Raw genomic sequence first — 21,035 nt, 5'->3', positions numbered from 1 at the left:
AATCCTCATAACAATCCTCAAGAAATGGGTTGTTATCCTTGCTTAATTGCAAGAGGCTCAAAATAATTATATTATTTATCCAAGACTACATAGTGGCACAGGCAGGATTTGAACCCAGGTCTGCCCAATTCCTGTTGAGAAGCTAAACTGCTAGAGCAAACTGCAGTCCTCTGATGAGCAGTGAATAATTACTTTATCTCTGTATGTTCATTTCCAATGTTAGTTACAGGAGCTGTGGGTAGCATCACCAGCCCTTAGGGACTGAAGTGAGGCCCATATGTCTGCTTCTACCTCACCAAAGGATAACAGGCTCCATAGAAGTCACCCTGGGCACCCAGAAGAGGGAATCCATCATCTGCCTCACTGCTACCACTCAAGTTACCTTCCTAGAACTCCAGCTGATCACGTCTCTTCCTGATTCAAAAACTGCCACCATCCACAGAATAAGGTCCAAAGTCCTAAATCTGGCTTTCAAGGCACTTTAGCCCATGGCCCCCTGTCTCCTGCTATTTGCCCACATATACTGCAAACACTCAGAAGAACTCACTGTCACCCAAAGAACCTTATGTATTCAAGAGCAGGGGTCTTAACAATGCCCTCTGCCTGTAGTCTCCTTCCTGATATTCTGCACTGAAAAACTCTACTTATCTTTCAAGGTTCAATTCAGATTTCACCTCTTTTGAGGATAGGAGTGATAGGTCCAGTTAATGCTTTCTTTGTAACTTAGTTATAGCACATACCACAGCCTGTATCAGCTGAAGTGAGTGGTGCACCTGCCTGTTTCTCTTCCTAGACTGGAAGTTCCTTGTTCATCTTTGAATCCCCACCACCTGGCACAGTATCAGCACCTGAAGGGCTGCTTACTCAGCTGCCTAGACTAAGCAATCTTGTCTGAGGGCCTGAAGCTTGGACAGTCGCTGCATTTCTTCTATTCCTGATGCTCAGCTCTGTCAGCCTGTGGTGCTCTAGCACAGTTCTGGTGAAGCCAGTGACCACTGGGGAACCCACATCCAGATCAAAACTGGGGTGACAAGTAAGGAAATGAAGCAGCTGACTTGATAGCATTGTGGGAATGAAGGGAACCACCAACAGTCTAAAGAAACTTGCCAGACAGATCTAAAGTTACTCTTGTGACTCTGATCCCACCACACTCTCCCTCCAGATACTGTAAAGAAGAGCCATCTTTGCATGACTTAGAGTCTGGCCAGCCCCTCACTGGTTTGTAGGTCTCCTACCTGAGCTCTTCTGCTTCCTGCTCTGCTTTCAGCTGGGCCCTCTCAGCAATAATTTCATTACAGAGAACATCGTAGGGTTTATCTAGATGGTGTTCGCCCATCACCCAGACCCAGACTTCCTTATCAGCTCCCAGTTTCCAATGAACAGATTTGCCGTTCTCTGCAAGCAAAACAAAATTTAGATTGGACAAATATCTTTAGTCATGGGTTGTTATGTTTGCCATCATTAAAGTATTGAGTCTTCAGGAAAAAGATATTAGATGAGACAAAGTGCTTCCAATCTGTTCAGGAACCAGCAGCATTCCTGGGGAGCAATGGAGGTGGTAGCAGTGGGCGGCGGCTGCAACAGTGTTTGTTTTAAAACACAAATATGGTGTTTGAATGTGCCCATTTAATAAGTGAAGAAGGCAAGATGGGAAGAAAGCATGCATTATTTACATTACCTCAGGGGAACAGTGCTAAGATCAGATATCAGAACCTCTCAAGTCTGAGAGTCTCCTGGAACCCCAGAATTACACAGCTGCTCCAGGGTTTGGTATTTCCATTTTAGAATCAGTCTGGCTTTAGTTTAACTCCTAGCCCTGCTACTTCCTAGCTGTGTGCCTTGGACAAATTATTTAGTCTCTCTTAGCCTCAATTTCCTCCTCTGCAAAATGGGGGTATGAGCATCTAGGACACGGGATTGCTATGGGGAACAGGGCAGGCTAGATATGCCACATATTCCCCCTAGTGCCTACCATGTAGCAGGAGTTCACGAGAGGTCAAGTGCTCTGGTCGCCCTCCCTTTGTTTACTTACAGCTGCTCAGAGATTCACACCAGCTTGTGAGAAGATAACGCTACTGGTAGTGTGATACTTGGTGAAGCTACTTAAATAACACTTGTTTACAATGGGTCCCAGGAGTTGTATTACATTCTGGTTCCCGTACTCCTGAGATGCAGCCACACAGGTCATGCTCCCTGAAACCTGGGGAAGGTGAAGCACACCCAGGGGGTCCAAGAGGTGCAGTCCCTAAGTCTAAAAGCTCCAGGGCATACCACCCAGGGCCATTATGGGTCATGGTCCATATGAGGTCAAGGTCCCTGGGCCCCAAGGACCCCAAGCTGGCCAGTGGTGTTGAGCATGGGTGATACGGCACCTGATGGAATACAGGCCAGGCCATACTTAGAGGTTAGAAATCCACACTGGGATTGTGTCTCGTCTTTGTACATTAAGTGAAGGTTTCCAGCTAGAGCATCTGCTGTCCAATGAATTGTTGACCTACTTCCTACTGTTGCCTCGGGATACATAGAAAAAGCAGGCTGCTCAAACAGAGATGTGTTTTTATTTTGGCACTTGCTACCCTTCTCGGTGCAATGGAGATGTCCTATAGTATAATAACATTCTAAATAGGATACTGGGGTGAGGTGGGGGAGGGGAGACAGCATCTTCATTATAAAAGGAGTCAAATGTATCATTCAGAAGGAAGCTGACTTTGCACTGTTTTCACAAGTGGAGAAACAGCGAAAGTGGCAGCAGGTCTGAAAGTAGATCAATCCCAAGTGGACCCTCGTGGGGACGGGCCCTGGCCAGCTGTGGCTCTGTGTGAGGAAATGCCGAATGGTTCATTAACTTTAGAAAGCTGTCATACCTCATGAAATTCACTTTATTACACTCTCTCAGGGCAACTAATAACATTTTTTACTATGTCCATCTCTCAACCTTCACCTAAGTAACTACCAATATTTTTGACAGCAGGAGACAGATGCCCTGAGAAGAAGTGGCAGCGGGCCAGGGGAGGCAGAGAGGAAGGACCCAGAAATTCCAGCAGCTCTGCTCAGGACGGCAGGACACATTCCTGGAGAGCACCATGGGCTGTAGGCGGATCTCTTAGGGGAAGAAGGTGTTGCCCTTCAGGGCTGGTGGGTAAGAGACCCCAGAACTGCCTGTGAGCACAGGAAGATGCTTAGAACTAAAAGCAGAGAAGACGGCCAGAGGAGAGGGCGAGAGCCTTGAAATTTTAGAAGCAGGGGAGTGGCGAGAGCGTGGTGAAGGTAAAGAGATTTTGGCATGGAGGCAAGGAAAAAGAACTGTCAGATTTGGTCAGATGCCAAAAAAAAAAAAAGGGCTCTTGACAGAATGGCACTGACAACAATCTCTGTTCTGAGTCCTCCTCACTTTCAGGAGCTCTTAAATGTTGCCTGCGAGCAGAGACTGGAGGGGCTTCAAAGGCTTCCCCACAATTCCCTAAAACTTTAGGGGAGAGTGGAAGAGATTCTAGTAAAACCAATGTTAGCTCTGATACCCTCAGTTGTTGTTTCTTTAAATAAATGTTTATTCATTTTTGAGAGAGACACAGAGAGAGTGTGTGTGTATGTGTGTGAGCGGGAGAGGGGCAGAGAGAGAGGGGACAGAGGATCCTAAGTGGGCTCTGTGATGACAGCAGGGAGCCCAATGCAGGGCTCAAACTTCAGAACTGTGAGAACTCACAAACGTGAGATCATGACCTGAGCTGAAGTTGGACACTCAACCGACTAAGCCACCCAGGCACCCCTGATACCCTCGGTCTTATACCAAGATGGGGGAAGATTATTAAGGCTTCTGTGTAGTGTATTCTACAAAAACTTATTGAGTTTCTAAGTCTGAGCACAATGCAGATGAGCTAAATGCTACAGGGGACACAGGGAAAACACACATGTGGCCATTTGTCCTACGAGTCACCTAAAGTCTGTGAGAGAAACAGCAAGGCATTAGGTTATCCACTGAATGCATTTTATTGCATATCTATGTGCCAGGCACTTAGGTAAATGTGTATAAACTCTTAGAACAAGACAGGCCAACTCCTGCCCTCAGGGAACTTGTATTCTAGTTGGAGACAGAAATTGAACATTTAATTATAAAACTAATACAACCTGGGGAAGGGGTTGTGAAAGGATGCTATGGAAATGCTTCTGAAGAGGAACAGATCTGTTTGAAGGACAAGGGGAACATACATTATAATCACATGAGATTTTAAGTCCAGTGAGGATTCACAGGATGGAGAAATTGCTTTGGAAGCACACAGAAGAAAAAAAAAGTTCTTTGTATTGAGTTTGGTGGATGCACATGGAATTTAGACAGAGAGTAGGGTGTACGTTTGGTGACCTGAAAAAAGATAGTTTGATGGAGGATCAGAGAAGGAAGTCAGTGAAGAGCTGTCAGGAATCAGGGTCTCAGGAAGAGCTCAAAAGAGCTTTAGGTGTCAGCTGGCCATGGGCTACAGATCATTCAGGCGGCCAGAGGGCCACATGGCACGACTCCCAGACACCTGGCAAAATGAGTTAAACTTAGGCAGGCCCTGTAATGCATAAAGCCAGAAAGTGGTAGACTTTGCCAGAAAGCAAAGTCCCAGTGCTTCTACCAGCTCTTTATGTGACCATGTGTATGTTATGCCACGTCTCTGAACCCGAATTCCCTCCGGATAAAACAGAGGTAGTAAGTCAGACCTCACAGGCCTGTCACGTGATAAAGGCTCAAAAATATTAGCTCCATGTTCTTGATTAAGTGACCAATGAAGAGTCCATCACTGTCTCTGTGCAGGTGGTGCTAGGGTCAGAGAAATGAGTTAGGAAGTGCAATGCCACATCAGCACATAGGGTGGGTCAGGGTAGTAGGAGGTGGGTGGTTCAGTGGGTGAGTGGGGACAGAATGGGGGAGCGATGAAGTGAAAGACCAGGAGGCAGGTACTCGGAACCTGAAGGAGGGAAAGGTCTGTAAGGTACAGGTGGCTGAAAAGGAAGGACTCAAAGATGATGCCAACATTTTGAGACTTACTATCTGGAAGGATAGAGGGGTAATAAGAGGAAACAGTGACAGCAAGAAAATAAGTTTGTTTAAAAATAAATAAATTTATTTGAGGAGTCAGGTAATGGGTTGTTTTGGAAATGTAGAATAAATTATTTTTATCTTTACTAACAATCTACACGGAGACTGTCAGTAGATACCTGAACCATGGCCCTGGGGTTCAGAAATGCTGTCAAGGCTGACAGTGTGAATTTGAGAATTACTTTATAGCTGACACCATTGAAGCTACTGGCATAGTAGAATTTGCAAAAGGCATGAAGCCTAATGAGAACCTTGGAAAAGTATGTGCTCCATTTGGGAGGCAAAAGGGAAGAAAAAGAGTATTCTGATTAAAACAGAAAAAAAAAGGATTTCTGATTCCTAAATAATGACATAATATAGAAGGAGCCTAGGGAGAAATGCACAGCCAAGCAGCCAAGGGAGGAAAAGGGAGCCAGTGCTCTGTGCTGTGGAGACACAGAAAGGGGATGGAGACCCTTGGGGTGTGGTCTTAAGCAGTGCCTGACCTCAGAGGGTATTTTTAGGGAGACAGGCTGGGGACAGGCTACAAAAAACAGGACAGAAAGGATGATAAGAGGTGGAGGCTGGCAGTAAGTACGTGCTCTGAGGATTCAGTTATTCATTCAACAAATACTTCCTGAGCATCTGCTATGTTCCAGGCACTGTGACAGAAAGGGCAGCTTAGGAGCATGGATGGTGGAAAGATTACTTTCAATAGAAGAAATGGGGTTTGGGGAATGGAGAAAGTAAGGATGCCAGGGGGCAGGCCAGGGGAAGGAAGGCTAGAAGGGCATGCAGAGCACAGGTAAAGAAGAAAAAATGTTGACAAGAAGAGAAAAGCACCTGTCTGCTCAGAGCTGGAAACTGATCCACACAGACACGCATTTCTGTCCCCAGTGGACTTCCTTAAGATAGAGGTATAAACTTAAGAGATCCCAATGGGGCAGGCAGTGCATCTTGTTATAATTTAATGCTACCCATGCATTCTGGATTTTCTGTCTATTTCACCTTGAAATTATATGTACTCTTTTGTCAGAGGACAGTGAGAGAGGGACCTTTTCATAGTACTTCCATTTAATTATAAGGTTTATTCCCGGTCCTTGAATCATGTTTGTACCCTGAAGTGCTCTTTATGCCTGCTATCTTAGGGTTCTCGAGAATTTCTAAAACCAACTTTTCTAGAACAGTGGATCAGTCCTGCTTAGTACTGTACCACAAAGAACTGTTGTGCAGAGACTCTCATCTACACCTCATTCACTGCATAAAGTCTCTAACTAGGCAAGGTTGTGAAATATCACATAAAAATGGAGTGACACGTGCCCTTGGCAAGGAAATGGCCAGGCTTATTCCAGTCTTACGTTAGTGCATGACTGACTTCTCCCTACGTGGCAAGCCCAGCAGGGGTGCAGGAGGAGAGATTGGAGGTGTCAGTGTGGATCATCTCAGGTGCAGGTCAATACAACTCTCAGGGCTCTCCCTGAACTAAGACTATGCTTCAGAGGGTCAGCAGCTGGTCTCTACTCCAACTAGATCCAACTCTGAAGGTCCACCATAGTAACAGGAGAGAATGAGAGATGGAGAGAGAAGAATTATATATCCTGTCCCTATAAAAAGACCAAAAACTGAGTGAACAGAAGCCAGAGCGTCAACACCAGGGGCCTCCTAACAAATTTATGTCTTAAACACAATGGGAGTACCATCAGGGCTGACAGCAGCACCTACCAGTACCCAGGTTATTAAAATACTGATATACTTCCATAAACTCCCAACCTCTCAAGTATCTCCCTCTGCTCTGGCCTCTCCTTCCGGACAGCCCTCCCCCACATCCAGAAACCAAAAGACTAGTGCCAGGCCGATGGGCACTCGAGTACTATAGCCATGTCCCTTCTAATTGATGCCCATGCCATGTCTGCCATTAAATATTTAGAGTATCACCCAAGGCTATTAATGACCCCATTTTACAATGAGGAAATTAAGAGTCAGGGAGGGTATTTAACTTGCCCAAGGTCCCAGACCTAGTAAAATTGGAGCCAGAATTCAAAACCAGTCTGTGAAGTTGCAAAACCCGCATTTAGGACAGCCTCATAATGCACCGTCTAAACTGAAATATTTTTCTTTCTTTTTTATTTTTTAGAGAGAGAGAGGGAGAAAGAAAGAGAACACATGAGTGGGGAGAGGGATGGGGAGCGAGGTGGGGAGGGAGAGGGAGAAGGAGATGGGGTGGAAAGAGAGATACAGAGAATCTTGAGCAGGTTCCATGATGTTCAGCATGGATCCCAACATGGGGCTCGATCCCATGACCCTGGGACCATGACCTGAGCCAAAATCAAGAGTCAGACACTCAACCGACTGAGCCACCCAGGTGCCCCCAAACTGAAACACTTCTAAGAGTCAAAGAGAAAACCACCAAAAAGGATGCTAGGACAATGACATGTAGTAGACAGGGCTCTGATGGGCAGGCTGGGGTGAGGGGTCACCATCATGTTCCATCCGGGCCCTGAAGAGCAGGACAGGGCAGGAGAAAGCAAGATCTAGCCCCATGTGCACGCACAGTCCTATAGGGACTTCCTGAAATCACTCAAGACCATTGCTTTCCCCATTGTTTACTAGATTTGCTAAACTGGGTATAATCCTATAGTTACTAACACTAACGTCCATCTTTAAATTTTTAATAAATTTGTATGCTTATTTTAGAGACAAAAGGACAAGAAAGGAAGCCGGAGAATCTACATGGTACTTGAACTATGCTCAGGAAAGTAGGTGGCAAAACAGGTTAGTGAGAACTTGAGTCAGGAGAGACCAGCTCAATCCAGGGGCTCAGGAAGGTGAAAGGGAAGAGGAGATCAGTTATTATCCACATAAGGTACTCACCAGAGCAGACAATAAGCCCAGTTAAACTATCAAGCTCAGAGCTAGGCAGACAGGAGACAGGGCCAGAACCAGTGGTCCAGATCAGACTTGGAGAAGGTCTGGAGCTGAGGTCAAACGCTGACTCTCCCCAGTGACCCATACAGATTACTTTCTCTGTTTGTTTCCTTATTTGTAAGAACAAACGTGACAAAGTTTACCTCACCAGATTCTTGTGAAGTTGAAATGGCATAAATATAATGCTTATGTCTGGCACATCCTAACAGAGTAGCACCTTGGTAGGGAAAAAGCCCTAGGAAACGGAAAGATGAAATCTATAGTGTTCAGTGACTAGCTGTGTAGTGAGGTCTGGGAGTAAATGCGGTGGCTCTCAGGTTTCTGGCTTTAGTGACTAGGACTTTCCCTAGTGGTGGTGCCACTGATTATAACAGAGAATGAGAGGCAGGGTCAGGCCTGGGGGTGGTGAGGAGGATTGGGGGTGATACTGATGTGCTTGGTTTTGCATCAGGCTTTCAGGGCTTGAGGTCTTCCTAGTGGGAACACTCATTAGGGAATGGGGACTGATGCCGAAGCAGGTGAGTGGCCAGGCTTGGCAGTATGGGTCTGAGTGTCCCTGGCATATAGGTCATGTTTAACCCTGAAGGGTAGAGGTGGTGCCCCAGGGAGATGATACAGAGACCTTAACCTAGGATCTGTGAACCCTGAGTCTATGAGTGAGATTTAGGGAGTCAGTGAGTACTGTGAAACCATACACAAAAGGCTGTCTGTACACATTTTCCTGGTCCTCCTGGTCCAAGCTCTCACTAAATTTTCAAAGGAGTCTGTGATCCTCCCAACCCCACCTCAAGGTTACAAACCACCAGTACAGAGTGAGGCACCCTGGGGGAGTACAGATATTCAGGGGTCAGGCAGAGACAAAAAAGAGACCATGTGGAGAAGGCAAGAGACCCAAGACATAACGGGAGAGACTCAGAGCAGCAACTCAAGAGTCAGGTCAGGCTGAGGTAATCAACTGAGATCAGAACTGAATCCATCAGTGGAGGTCACCGAATGGGAAGGGGAGGAAGTGCCCCTGAAGGTGGCACAAACCAGTGGTTTATGGTCATTCATGGAAAAGGGAAGCCTTTGCATGAGGGAACTTGTCCCCTGGTAGCAATGAGAATGCTGCAAATAAAGTCTCATGAATCCACGGCCATTTCAAGGGCATACATAGCCCATCCTGCACCACACATAGCAACCAGATCCCAGACTACTGTTTAGGCTTCTTTTTGACAANTCTGCCCCTACCCCGCTCACTCTCTGTCTGTCTCTCAAAATAAAATAAAGACATAAAAAAAAAAACAAAAGAAACAGATGAAATTAATCTTAATGTATGTTATTTTACACATATCATCCAAGATATTATCATGTCAATATATAATGATTTTCCAATCTATTACTAAGTTAAATCCATATTTCTAATTGTTTTTCAGCCCTATCTACATTAGCCATAAAATTTCTTTTTTTTTTTTTTTAAGTTTATGTATTTTGAGAGAGAGACAGTGTGAGTGGGGAGGAACAGAGAGGGGGCGGAGAGAGAGAGAATCCCAAGCAGGCTCTGCCCTGACAGAGCAGGACTCGAACCCACGAAACCATGAGATCATGACCTGAGGGGAAACCAAGAGCTGGAAGCTTAATCAACTGAGCCACGCAGGTGCCGCAAGCCATAAGACTTCTAAAAGGTTCCTGGTATACACAATATGCAAACTTTTAGTGGTGCTCCTGAAAAATCATCACAGTGGACTGTATAGAGAAAATAATGGCCAGAGGACAGCAAAAGAGCTGTCAAGTGATGAGCTATAATGGTGCAAAGAAATGAGGGGGTGGAGGGGCATAAGACATATTTAAAGAGCCGACGAAAGGACCGCTTTCCAAAGCTGCAGCCAGGCTAAGCACTGCTAAGGAAAAATGGCACGAAAGTCAAAGCAGTACAAACTGTGCGGGGGCAGGACTGGGGAGGCCAGGAGCACAGGCTGATAGGAGTCGAAGTGCATGGTAAGGTCTCAGCAAACAATGGCCAGGGGCTTAGTGGGCCAGCAGAGCACCTGCCACCACACTGCTTTGTACTGTCTGTGGCTGTATCTTCAAAGACAGAACTAGATGAAAGACAGAGAAGTGCCGTCGTTTAGGCTGAAGTCGGGAAAACTTTTCTTCTTCTGCAGTTAGAAGAGAAAACTAACTTAGTGCAAAATATGTTTTTCCATGTGTTAAACTTAAGGAAGTAATAAACTTTGACATAAATACTGATAGAACATTCACGGTGTATATTAATGTACTTTTTAAATGACCATTTAAAAAATAATACAAATTGTCTAAGAGGTAGATTCAAACTCTGCAAAAGAAGAATTCAAGCAAAGAAACTGAAATTATTGTCTTAGGTCGTCACAAGGAGACTATTTCAGCAAACATGAGAGGCCCAACGTTTTACAAAGAGTCCGAGCCACTGACATGAGGGGCAAGAACTCACTAGTCCCAAAGTCACCCACCACAGCAACAGGCTATGTTCATAGCATACATGGTGCCCAAAGGGGTCCAGCTATCTTTGATATCTGGCTAAAGAATGCAGAGAGATGTAAAAGCCAGGTAAGATAGACCAGAGAGTCATGTTTCAATTAGGACATGTTACTTACTGAAGGAAAAATTCTGTTTTTCGTAGTATAGAGCACTGTGACATCTAATGAATCTGGGAGCCCAGTGGTGGTGTGACTTTGCATACATTACTTAACCTCTCTGATTCTAAGTTTCTCCACCCATAAAACAGACAATTAATATTAACTTTGCAAAAGTTTAGTGAAAATGAGACATAATGCACGTAAAAGTGCTTTGCATAGTGTCTGACAAAACAGGTATTCAGTAAACAGCTGTTACTGATAACAACAATAATAAATAAGATACTCATTTATTTTCATATTAGTAGAAAGGCTTAATTGGGAGGCACCTGGTTGGCTCAGTTGGTTAAGTGTCTGACTTTGGCTTAGGTCACGATCTTGTGGTCCCTGAGTTCCAGCCCCGTGTCAGGCCCTGTGCTGACAGCTCAGAGCCAGGAGCCTGCTTCAGATTATGTCTCTGTCACTCTTTGCCCCTCCCCCACTCATGTTTTCTCTCTCTCTCTCTGTCTCTCTCTCTCTCTCAAAAAAACAAACATTAAATTTTTTTTAGGAAATAAAGGCTTAATTGGAAAAGTTTTCATTAAAGGCAGTGTAAGGTAAGGTCAGTAAACTTTCTTTTTGAGTCTGCATATACCAGCATGCAAGTGAGATTCATTTTCACAATCTTTGAAACTCTGAAAATTTATCAAATTTTATTTTTCCTGGCTTAATGAAAAATGAGGAGAAATTGGTCTTGAATGCCTCTGTGAATGACCTTGATGTTTTTAAAACAGCTTAGGTATTCATCCATGACAGAATTTGTGTCAGGGGAGGAGGAAGAATAGAGGTGGTTAGTGTGTGCTTTCCTAGGTCTGTGTGTATATGTGCTTTACGTCTTGAGATGGAAAAAATTCTTGCCCTGTGGTCTCAAAAGGCTGTCTCAAGCTACCAGGGACTCCTTGCATCAGGAAGAAGTACATCTGAAAAATTAACTCTCATTAAAAAATATGCAGTAGGGGGGTGGTTGGTTGGCTCAGTTGGTAGAGCCTATGACTCTTGATGTCAGGGTCATGAGTTTGAGCCCCATGTTGGGCATAGAGATTACTTTTAAAAATGTGTAGTATAACTTTTTTCCTACAGCAGTATTTACATTTTGTTTTTTAAAGATAACTCAGAGAAAAATCTCTTAGTCTAAGAAATATAAACGTAATTGCTATAAAATTGCTGATACTATGACTCTATGTTGGTAGCAGAATCTTAGGCACTAGTGACTAAGTGGGAGAGAAGTCTTCCTTAATACTCCCAAACCAAACTGCACAGGTGACTTTCTCCTTCAGCTTAAGGTCAGACTGGTTTCAAATAAGAGATCTGCTTATAGCTACACAAGTTCATGGTAATTGCTGTGCATATGTGGGTATATGCATGTTAAGTATACACTTCGGATTGATAAAGTATACTATCTCCATAACATTTTCAATAACAATTAGGGTCTATCTACCAAATTGGAACTTGCACCTGGCTTCCTTCTAACTAGTGTGAAATGTTAAAACAAGCCGAGAGCCACTATACTAACACATTCACGGAAGAGACATAGTAAGTTTACCTTTCTTTGGTCTGGATTTCACTGGCAAGGACTCCTTTTTTTCCATTGCTGCTTCTCTTTCTTTCCATCGGCGGATCTGTTCCTCCCTCATCTTGAAGAACAGGATCTGTTTCTGTTCTTCGCTGAGCTCTGCCAGCAGATCAGGATCTATGTACATCTCCGATAGTATCTGTTTCAGCATCTTTGCAGGTCTGGAGTCTTTTACACCTGTGGCAAAAGTTCTTGAAAATGGCTTCCAGGTGTGCCTCCCCTGGGCTGGCACCTGGGCGAACCCACAGACCTCCTGAGAGACTCACAGCAATCCTAACGACGGGGACAATAATTCAGCAGACCGGTTCTTGGTTTCTGGCACCAAATATTCTGTCCAAAATTCTGTTCGTGAACCTGCAAAGAGCAACAAGCAAAAAGCAGGCAGTATTAAAATTGCAGACACCAGGCAGGGGCAGGCTTATGAATTAAGCTTGGAGGAAATACAGTATCGCCTTTCATTTCAGGTGAAAGGAAAAGAAAAGCTGAGGCACACGTTGTTAAGAGTTTGTGTAACCTTTATCCTATAATTTCCAAAGATACTTTATCAAAAAAACCAAAATAAACCTTAACTTTTTACAGGTCAATCTCAGGGAAACAAAAAAATTAACAGAGATTTGGCCTTCTCCCAACTAAGCAAACATATTATTACCTCAGAGCCTAACCACCAACTGTATGGCTGAGTAAAGAATAAAAGAAAAAAAGGCACAGGAAGAAATTAAAAGGTTCTCTCCAAACAACTTATTTCAAAAGAAAACACTGTTTTTGAGATTTCACAGAATTACCCACCCCAAACCAAACCAAAACAGGGCCATGCTCAAGGAAGGAAAAAGAATAGACCACGATGAGTTTTCCCATTTCCCCTTAAAAGTAGCACTAAATAAACAAAATTATGTACTTTCATTTCAAAGGACAAGGCGATTTCCAGACAACCTACTGGAACCATAAAAAACACTGTATGTACAGGAGAAAACATTTATGTATATTCTGGAAGGTCACCAGGCTTTAGGTGTACCTGTTCCACACATCTAATTTAATAAAATTTAAATTTATAGACCAGGAAAATCTGGGGGAATAAAGACGTAACTGGGTTCCTTACAAAGGATCCCTGCTTTACAAAAGACTTTATTAGAGGGCTCCTTTAACAAGAAGCCAGGGACTGGCATACTCACAAGTGGTTTTGCAGTGGTTGTATTGGGGAAGGGGGGCAATTCCACTGAGGTTTTATCCAATTTACACATTTCTATTTGGGTGATTTTTTTTTTCATTTTAAGTAGCTCCACACCCAATGTGGGGCTCGAACTCACGACCCTGAGATGAAGAGTGAGTGGCACGCTCTACAGACTGAAACAACCAGGCACCTCAGATGATGTTTTTATGACATTTTCTTCAATAGAATAGGATACACAAAAAAGCTTACTTACTGAGACTTCTCAGGATCACCTATGTTTAAGAAGTTGACTAGTAATTTGGTGCTCACAATGCCTCAATAATCTCACCATGTAGCCATGCCCCTCAAATACCTTGTTTCTTCAAACTAAGTTCGAACACTCTTAAACTTCAGACCATTATTACTCATTACGCATACCATGCCTCCTCCTACCGAATTCCTTCATCTTGTCACTCACATAGCCAGTAAAGCTCCTTGGGAGTCCCCTTCTGCTCCCCCTCATCTTCCTCTTTCCTCAAAGCTGCTCTTTCATTTATACCAGTCTTTTGACACAAGAGTGCTCAACAGTTGGGGTACCCCAGAATGTCTGCATATACAGCACACAGTTAAATTCACTCCCTATTCATCGTGCTGCAGGGACCTTTACTGAGGCTATAACTATTCTCACTAAATGCATCCTATAACCTCCTGCAGCATTCAACTACTGGAACTCAAACGGAACACAATATTAAGAGAAAATTTTTGAAAAGAATTAAAAGCAATGTTTGACTCTAACTCAGGCAGTCATGTCCCTCCCAGGCTCCCTTCCTACCTTTGTATTTGGCTTTGAGATGATCCTCAATGGCTAGAACAGCCACAGAACTGACGTCCTGTGATGCTTTTCTGACTTTTGGGTCCTAACAGCTTCTTGAGGGGCAGGACCAACTAAATCCACACTAAAAGAGAGGGTGCCAGCGGCTGAGCTCTGTCTTCCTAGGAACCACAGGAAGAATCTGGTTCCCCAGCACACTTGACTCCAGTGTTCTGAGATGAAGTGGTAAAAAAAAAAAGTGAATGACTCCTTGATATTCCAGTAATATCCTGATGTTGGCACATTCCACGACTCCAGTGACTGACTTTCACAGAAATAAAACATGTAGAAAAGGAAGAACCCAGTGAAGCCTGACGTTTTGGGTTCTGTTTCCTATTTGGAATGGGGTGAATCTTAGCAACAGCGATGGTCTGCGTAAAGCCAAAAAACCGAAACCCTGACAGTGCCAAATTCAGAGTGTTCCTCTTTCCCCATCCCCGAGTACCCCTGACAATAAGAGCTTACCCACACTATGCCAGACACTACCTTAACCACCTTACATATATTAACTTATTACGTGATTTTCACAATTACCTTTGGAGTTCAGCCCCTCCCGCTTCCGATTTCACAGATGAAGAAAACAGAAAGTGGCAGAGCTGAGCAGTCCGTCTCAGAGTCAGCTCTACTGTGCTCCACTAGTACAGTAGAGTTTCTTTGTAAGCCCAGAATCAGCACATCATCAGGGTATGGTACCACATTTGAAATTTCAGAATGAAGACCAGCAAATTCTTCCAGCAACATAAATGTTGACTTGAAGGTGTATGACACATAATACTTCTCAGGGACAGAAGCCTCATCCAGGTAACTGTAGCTAAGCTGAGGGGAGGCCAGGTTTTGAAAAGACCTCCAACCAGGAAGGGCAGCCAGGAGCTGTCATGACGGCCCAGGTGTGGATGTTGTTTACCTGCTTTATTCACCAGGTGCTTAGTGTTCTCAGTTTCCCCTCTCACAACCACTAGGAGCAGCACAAATGGTACAGCCTCTCACAGGTGTGAAAAGTTCCATTGTACCTCTGTGATGAGATAGTCAAGCTCTTTCAGTTTTAGTTTTGGATGGTTTTGCCTTTTCTAGCAAATGTGGATTTTTAGCATTAAACTTGACTACTGGATCTTGACCAAAGACACTGGCTTCCCTGTGTACTCAGAGAATACTTGGGGACCCAGCTAACAACTGTCTTGAGGCCAGACAGCTGAAGTAATCCCGTGCCGTGCAGTTTAAGGCTGTTGATTCCCACCAGTGTGAATTAACTCCTTCCTCCCCAGTGCTTTCAGATGGAAAACTCACATTGCACAGGGTGCTCACAGAACACCCAGCAAGAACCCCAGCGTGGGCTTTTCAAGAGCTGCATGACTTTCAGATGTCAGCTACTGAGTTTTCTCATCCATGAAACGAGGGCCTGTATTACACATCTTTGTAATTTGAGGACTATGTCATATTGTCCATGCGAAGTCACAGAGACAAGCTGAAGCAGGGTAGAGGAAATAGAAATGAGGAAACTAACTAACCAGGGTTTTTCCCACTTTCACTCCCTGACAGGACAACCCCTGACATTGATTCAAACTTCAAATGACTTTCCCCATCTAACAAATGAATGCAGCAAACTTCCAGCTAGTCAAGCTCCAATAAAAAGAAAAGCTAAGCTAACTTGGTTTTCTTCCTGTATAGCAGTTTTCTTTAAAAAGAGAAATGACAACCCCACATCTGCTATTTATTCCAAAAATAAATTTCTAAAGGGTGATAGGATCAGTTTTCCGGGATACCATAGATTTGACCTGACTCTCACATCTTCCACAGCCCTGTTCATCAAAATAAAAATTGCGTTTTTAATGACTCTGAGACCTTGGGTGGGGCGAAGCCCGAGGTAAAGCCTAAATCATAACAATAATGTAATATGGACCATAAAATTTTAATGTTAAGAACATAGTTTGAATTCTAATTATTTTAAAACAGCCAGCTGTTTTCAGACTTTCAGTTATCTTATTCAACTTTACCTAATAAAGTTTATCTACAAAAAGGCACTTTTTAGGATAAAATGAATTACCAAAGGTGACAGCAATTTGGTAAGTTTTGTACATACGCTTCAGAAATTTGAAATCACCGTACAGATTTATCTAGAAAATTCCTCTCGTGTGTCAAATCTATGCCCACAAATGCCTTCGGTTTATTTATTCACTTTTAAAAGCTCCAAGTTGTCTCTATGAAGCAGGCGATCAAAAGCTCTTTCGAGGGGAGCCTGGCTGGCCTAGTGAGTAGAACATGCGACCTTTCATCTCCCCAGCGTGAGTTCGAGCCCCAACTCGGTGAGGGCTGGGTGGGCGGGTAGAGTTTACGTGAAAAACAAAAACCTTTTAGGAGGTGAGGAAGACTAAGCTTAGAGAGGGGTGCCATGCTTCCTTCTTCCCTGTGACCCTTGGGAAGGGAAACACAGCTCTGAGAAAACCTACAAACTTGACTTCTCCTGGCGACTCCACGCCCACCCCCTCCAGGTGCCCGCGCGAACCCCAAGAACAGGAGTGGGCAGGGCAGGTAACGACGAAGAAGGTCGTTGGCTGGGGCCACGGTCGGGGTCTACCTTCCAGCGGGCGACCGGCGACACTGGGCCCTGAAGCCGGCCCCGCCCGCGGCGCGCGAACCCCACGGGGAGGGCAGCCCTGGGTGCCGGCGCGCTGGGAAACCGGTTCCCGGGACTCTCCCAGAAGCTCTGGGGCGAGGGAGGTCCGCATGGCCCTACCCCACGTGTGCGCGAGCGCTCGTNCCAGCCCGCCTCGGCGCCGCGCCTTCCACGCTCCCTCCGGAGCCCTTCGCCCCACCGCGCACACACAGCCTTCCCGGCCTCCGCTTTCTGGTCCCCCTCCCCCCACCCCAGGCACCTACCGGCTCAGGGCTCTGCGCTCCTCTAGCGGACCGACCCGCGCGACGCCACGTCCAGCTGGGCCGCCAGAAGCTGTCGGAGAAGGGAGGGCAAAGCAGGGGCGCTTGAGAGCGGCACAGGCCGGCTGGACAAACACTCCGGCCGAGATGTTGGCAAACAGTGTCCCTCAGCCCCGGCCCGCCTGCGCCGCCCCACCCGCGACCCACATGCCGGAGTGACTGACTGGGCGCTCGCGGCCCCACCCGGGCACCTGGAGACGTTCCAGGGCCAGACTTCGGCGAGGCCCTGCGGCCTGCTGCACCCCCCGCCCCGCTCTCCTGGCCGCACACTGCCCCCAGCTGCAGGGGGTCCGGGGCGGCAAGACCACCGCCCTCCACCCGCAGTCTGTGAAGGCCTTTCGAGGCATCTCAGGACCGGCACAACTTAATATCAAAGGGCCCGGCCCCTTCTTCACTCCAGAGCTCAAGGTTTCCTTCAAGGTGGAGCCTGAGGAGGCGGGCAGCCCCTTCTCAGTTACAGAGTCCTGGCAGGCCAAGTCGGCTCACCTCTCGGGCTTTGCTCCTGAGCTTCCTTTCCCCCCCCCACCTTTTGTTGATATTAAGTAATTTATCAGACTTCAGGACTTTGTCAGTACAGGTGTGGCTTTGTAGGACAGGATGGAGGAGGCGAAAGGTTAGAAAGTTAGAGACTGCAAACAGAGACGGAGTAAAAAATGAAAGAAATCTGTAGAAAGGGAGAGAAGGTAAAGGAATCTTCTGAATTGCAGCAAGAACAGGTTGGGGTGGTGCATGAAGGGAGGAGCTGACTGAGTGCAGGAAAGCTCAGCAGAAGCAGAGAACAAACGTTGGAGGGCATTTTTCATTGTGGGGGAACATTCAGAATGTGGGCAGAAAAACAGCCTGCTTTGGGGTACTCCGGATTCCGCATGTTGGGGAGAAATGTAATAAACAGTGAGCATTCAGTAGCCCACAGACTACCTGATAAATTCAGAGATCTGATTTGCTTCCTTCAAAAATGAACCTTTCTTATTCTGAACCTCTCCAGCCTCCAGAAGATACTCAAAGTTAGAAAGAGCCTTGGGGCAGAGGCAGTGCTTGAGACCTAGCTATTTAGGAACCATTCTAGGGATCCTATCAGAGGAGAATTTCTGGTTTAGGTTTGGTTCCCACTGTTTATTAAATGAATGGCCCGTGGGTGCATTTGGCTGGATTGTCATTTGCCCCTGGGTAGCTGCTGTGTCCAGCTGAAAATGAATCCTAACGCTTCATGGATTGAGCAGTTGAAGAACTATAAAGAGTGGTTCATCAGCCAGCAAGATTTCCACAGAACACTGGTAGCAGCCAATTATCTTCCCCCACACTCAAATTCTTTTCATGTCCTAACAAGTCTTTCTTTGTAACAGCTCTCCCACTTCGTTATTAACCCCTCTGGACTTCAGTTTTCCCTTCTGGATAATAGCAATGCCTACTACCTCATGAAATTCTTGAGAGGGTTAAATGAGATAATAATACATGTAAAGCGATTAGAATATTTCCTAGGTTTGGTGGGTGTTCAAACACATTAACTTATTTCACATCACGTACTATAATTTCAAGTTACAACTTCACATTTAGACTGTGGATTTTGTCTTCTGCGGTACCTAGACTCCAAGTTAGCCTCATTGATCCATCCCCACCTTCTAGAGTGTCACTTCTGAGATTAGGTTATAAAAGACCTTGAAAGTGGTGGCCAGGCTGGGCCTCCAGTGCAGGTCTTTGAGGCACTACTGTGGGACCACCAGCTTCAAAATTGCAGTGCGTGTTCTGGCCCAGCAGCAAACTGGGTGACTGACTGCTCAATGTTCTCCAGGGAGGAAGCAGTGGGCAGAGTTGCTGACCCTGTGAACAAAATGGGAGACGCTGAAGCAGGCAAGAAGATCTTTATTCAAAAATGTGCTGGGTTCTACTCCTGAAACCAAGACTACATTTCATGTTAACTAACTTGAATTTAAATGAAAAAAAAAAAAATCAATGTGCTCAGTGCTAGATGGTGGGGAAAAGTGGGAAACACAAGACTGATCCAAATCTCCAAGGCCCTTTTGAATGAAAAACAGGACAAGCACCAGGATTTTATTATTCCAATGCTAACAAAAACAAAGGAGTTATCTGGGGGAGAGGAAACTGATGGACTATTTGAAAAATCCAAAGGAATATATCCCTGGAACCAAAATGGTCTTTGCAGGTCTTAAAATGAATGAGAGAGAAGATCTTATTCGATGTTTGAAATGGATAACATCTTCATGAAATACTCTTGCACCTTAAAGATTAGTAGTTAGTTATAAGCCCAGATTTTCCAATTTCAAATATTTCATGTTTAGTCATATTTGATCTTTCTTGATCAGCCTGTAGTAGGTTTAACATTTAAAACTAAAAGTTGAAATTAAAATAAATAAAAAGAAAAGAGTTTAAAAATAAAAGACCTTGTAGCTTGTCTTGGTTTGTATGTGTCTCTCAGATCATTCACTCTGAAGGAAGCCAACTGCTACATCATAAGCAAACCTGGGAGAGGCCCACAGGAGAGGAACTGCGGACTCCTGCAACAGCCACACAATGAGTTTGGAAGTGGATCCTCCAGCCCTAGTGAAGCCTTCCAGTGACTGCAGCATTAGCCTGTAGCCTCAGTGCAAATTCACAAAACCGCCTAATTAAGCCACACCCAAGTTCCTGATCTACGACCCTGAGGTAGAGTTTGTGTTGTATTAAGCTACTAAGTTTGAGAAAATTTGTTACACAGCAATGGATAACAAATATACTTCCTCATTGGTCTTGTTTCTAAGCCAGTTTTAGGTAGCTTTTGTATACAGAAAGTTTCATGTACTGGATAACTTATTTAAATACAGATCCAGGACCTCACCCCAGAGCTAGGGAATATAACATCTGTGAGGCCCAGGCAAATGCCTTTTGAGTAAGCACTCCAAGTGATTGGATTAAAGATGAGGTTCTAGATCATGCTATCATAAACCCTGCTCCAGATGCTCCAGGTCATACATTTGAGTGCAGTTGTCAAATTCATCTTTTTAAAACATTAACTCTAATTCTTCAATTTTGGTTGCTAAAAATTCTTCTTTGCCCTCTCCTCCTTCTTTTCTATAACTAAGCTTAAACCTCTTCAACTTTCAAAGACCTGGACAATCTAGAATTAATCTTCCTCAGCTTTATCATCTTCCTAATACAAACCCTGCATCCAGATAATCTGGCATTTTCCATGCTCTGAAACCTACTCAGGCTCTGCAGCTTCACAGTATAGCCTTTGATAAAAGTGTGTTGCCCTATAACTTGGCTTCTAAAAATCCTACCTATTCTTCAAGCATCAATCCTTAGGAATCCTTTCCTATTGAGCCTCCCCTCAGCCTATTCCCAAGCAATCCCTGCTTCTTCTGTGTTTATAGCATTTGTATCATAAGTTAGCATTTAACACGTCCAAGAACCAGTTAATGAACACTCCCTAAGTTCCAGGCCCCATGGGGGACTGCAGAGAGCAGACAGCCAGGGCCCCTGCTGCCATCCTTGATGTAGCAATGACATGTACAGTAGCTGTGTGTATGTTTTATGTCTCTTTGAAATCATAAGTGTCTTGATAGTAAGAGCTAATTCTATGCTAGTTTGAGTCCATTAACACCCAGGCACACAATAGACATTCAGTGCACGCTAGTTGAATGGATGCTGATACCCCCAAATGAATGTGGACTGTACACAAATACTATAGTCATTCACTTAATGTGGAGACTGGTATCTCTTCTTTTTTCTCTCCTTGTTTCCCTTCCATCTGTCTTGTCACGTGTCTCTTTTATGTATTTGTAAATATCTTCCTTCTCTTATATCTGTAGTTCTTTTTCCATCCTCTTCACTTGGTCTCCCTTATCCTCTACCACCTTCCTTTTTGTTTCCTCTCTCCATCTCCCAGTATTTTCTCTTTCAGTTAG

The 21,035-nt window shown here is 44.7% G+C and overlaps 1 protein-coding gene across 1 annotated transcript in view; it reads right to left on the bottom strand.

Moving 5' to 3' along the window:
* Positions 1 to 17,575, bottom strand: part of SH2D4A (SH2 domain containing 4A) — a 60,953-nt gene extending 43,378 nt beyond the window's left edge. The window contains exons 1-4 of the mRNA XM_077773122.1: positions 17,077 to 17,575; positions 14,164 to 14,375; positions 12,155 to 12,538; positions 1,236 to 1,395 (exon numbers count right to left, since the gene is read on the bottom strand). Coding sequence (XP_077629248.1) covers positions 1,236 to 1,395; positions 12,155 to 12,335 — 341 coding nt within the window. The 5' untranslated portion in view covers positions 12,336 to 12,538; positions 14,164 to 14,375; positions 17,077 to 17,575. The remainder of the gene's footprint in view (positions 1 to 1,235; positions 1,396 to 12,154; positions 12,539 to 14,163; positions 14,376 to 17,076) is intronic.
* Positions 17,576 to 21,035: the final 3,460 nt, after the last annotated feature.

This window comes from Crocuta crocuta, unplaced genomic scaffold (genome assembly GCF_008692635.1).
Source record: "Crocuta crocuta isolate KB4526 unplaced genomic scaffold, BGI_CrCroc_1.0 scaffold177, whole genome shotgun sequence".
Classification (NCBI taxonomy): domain Eukaryota; kingdom Metazoa; phylum Chordata; class Mammalia; order Carnivora; family Hyaenidae; genus Crocuta; species Crocuta crocuta.
Note: the sequence above shows the minus strand (reverse complement) of the source record. Positions and strands in the feature narration are given on the sequence as shown.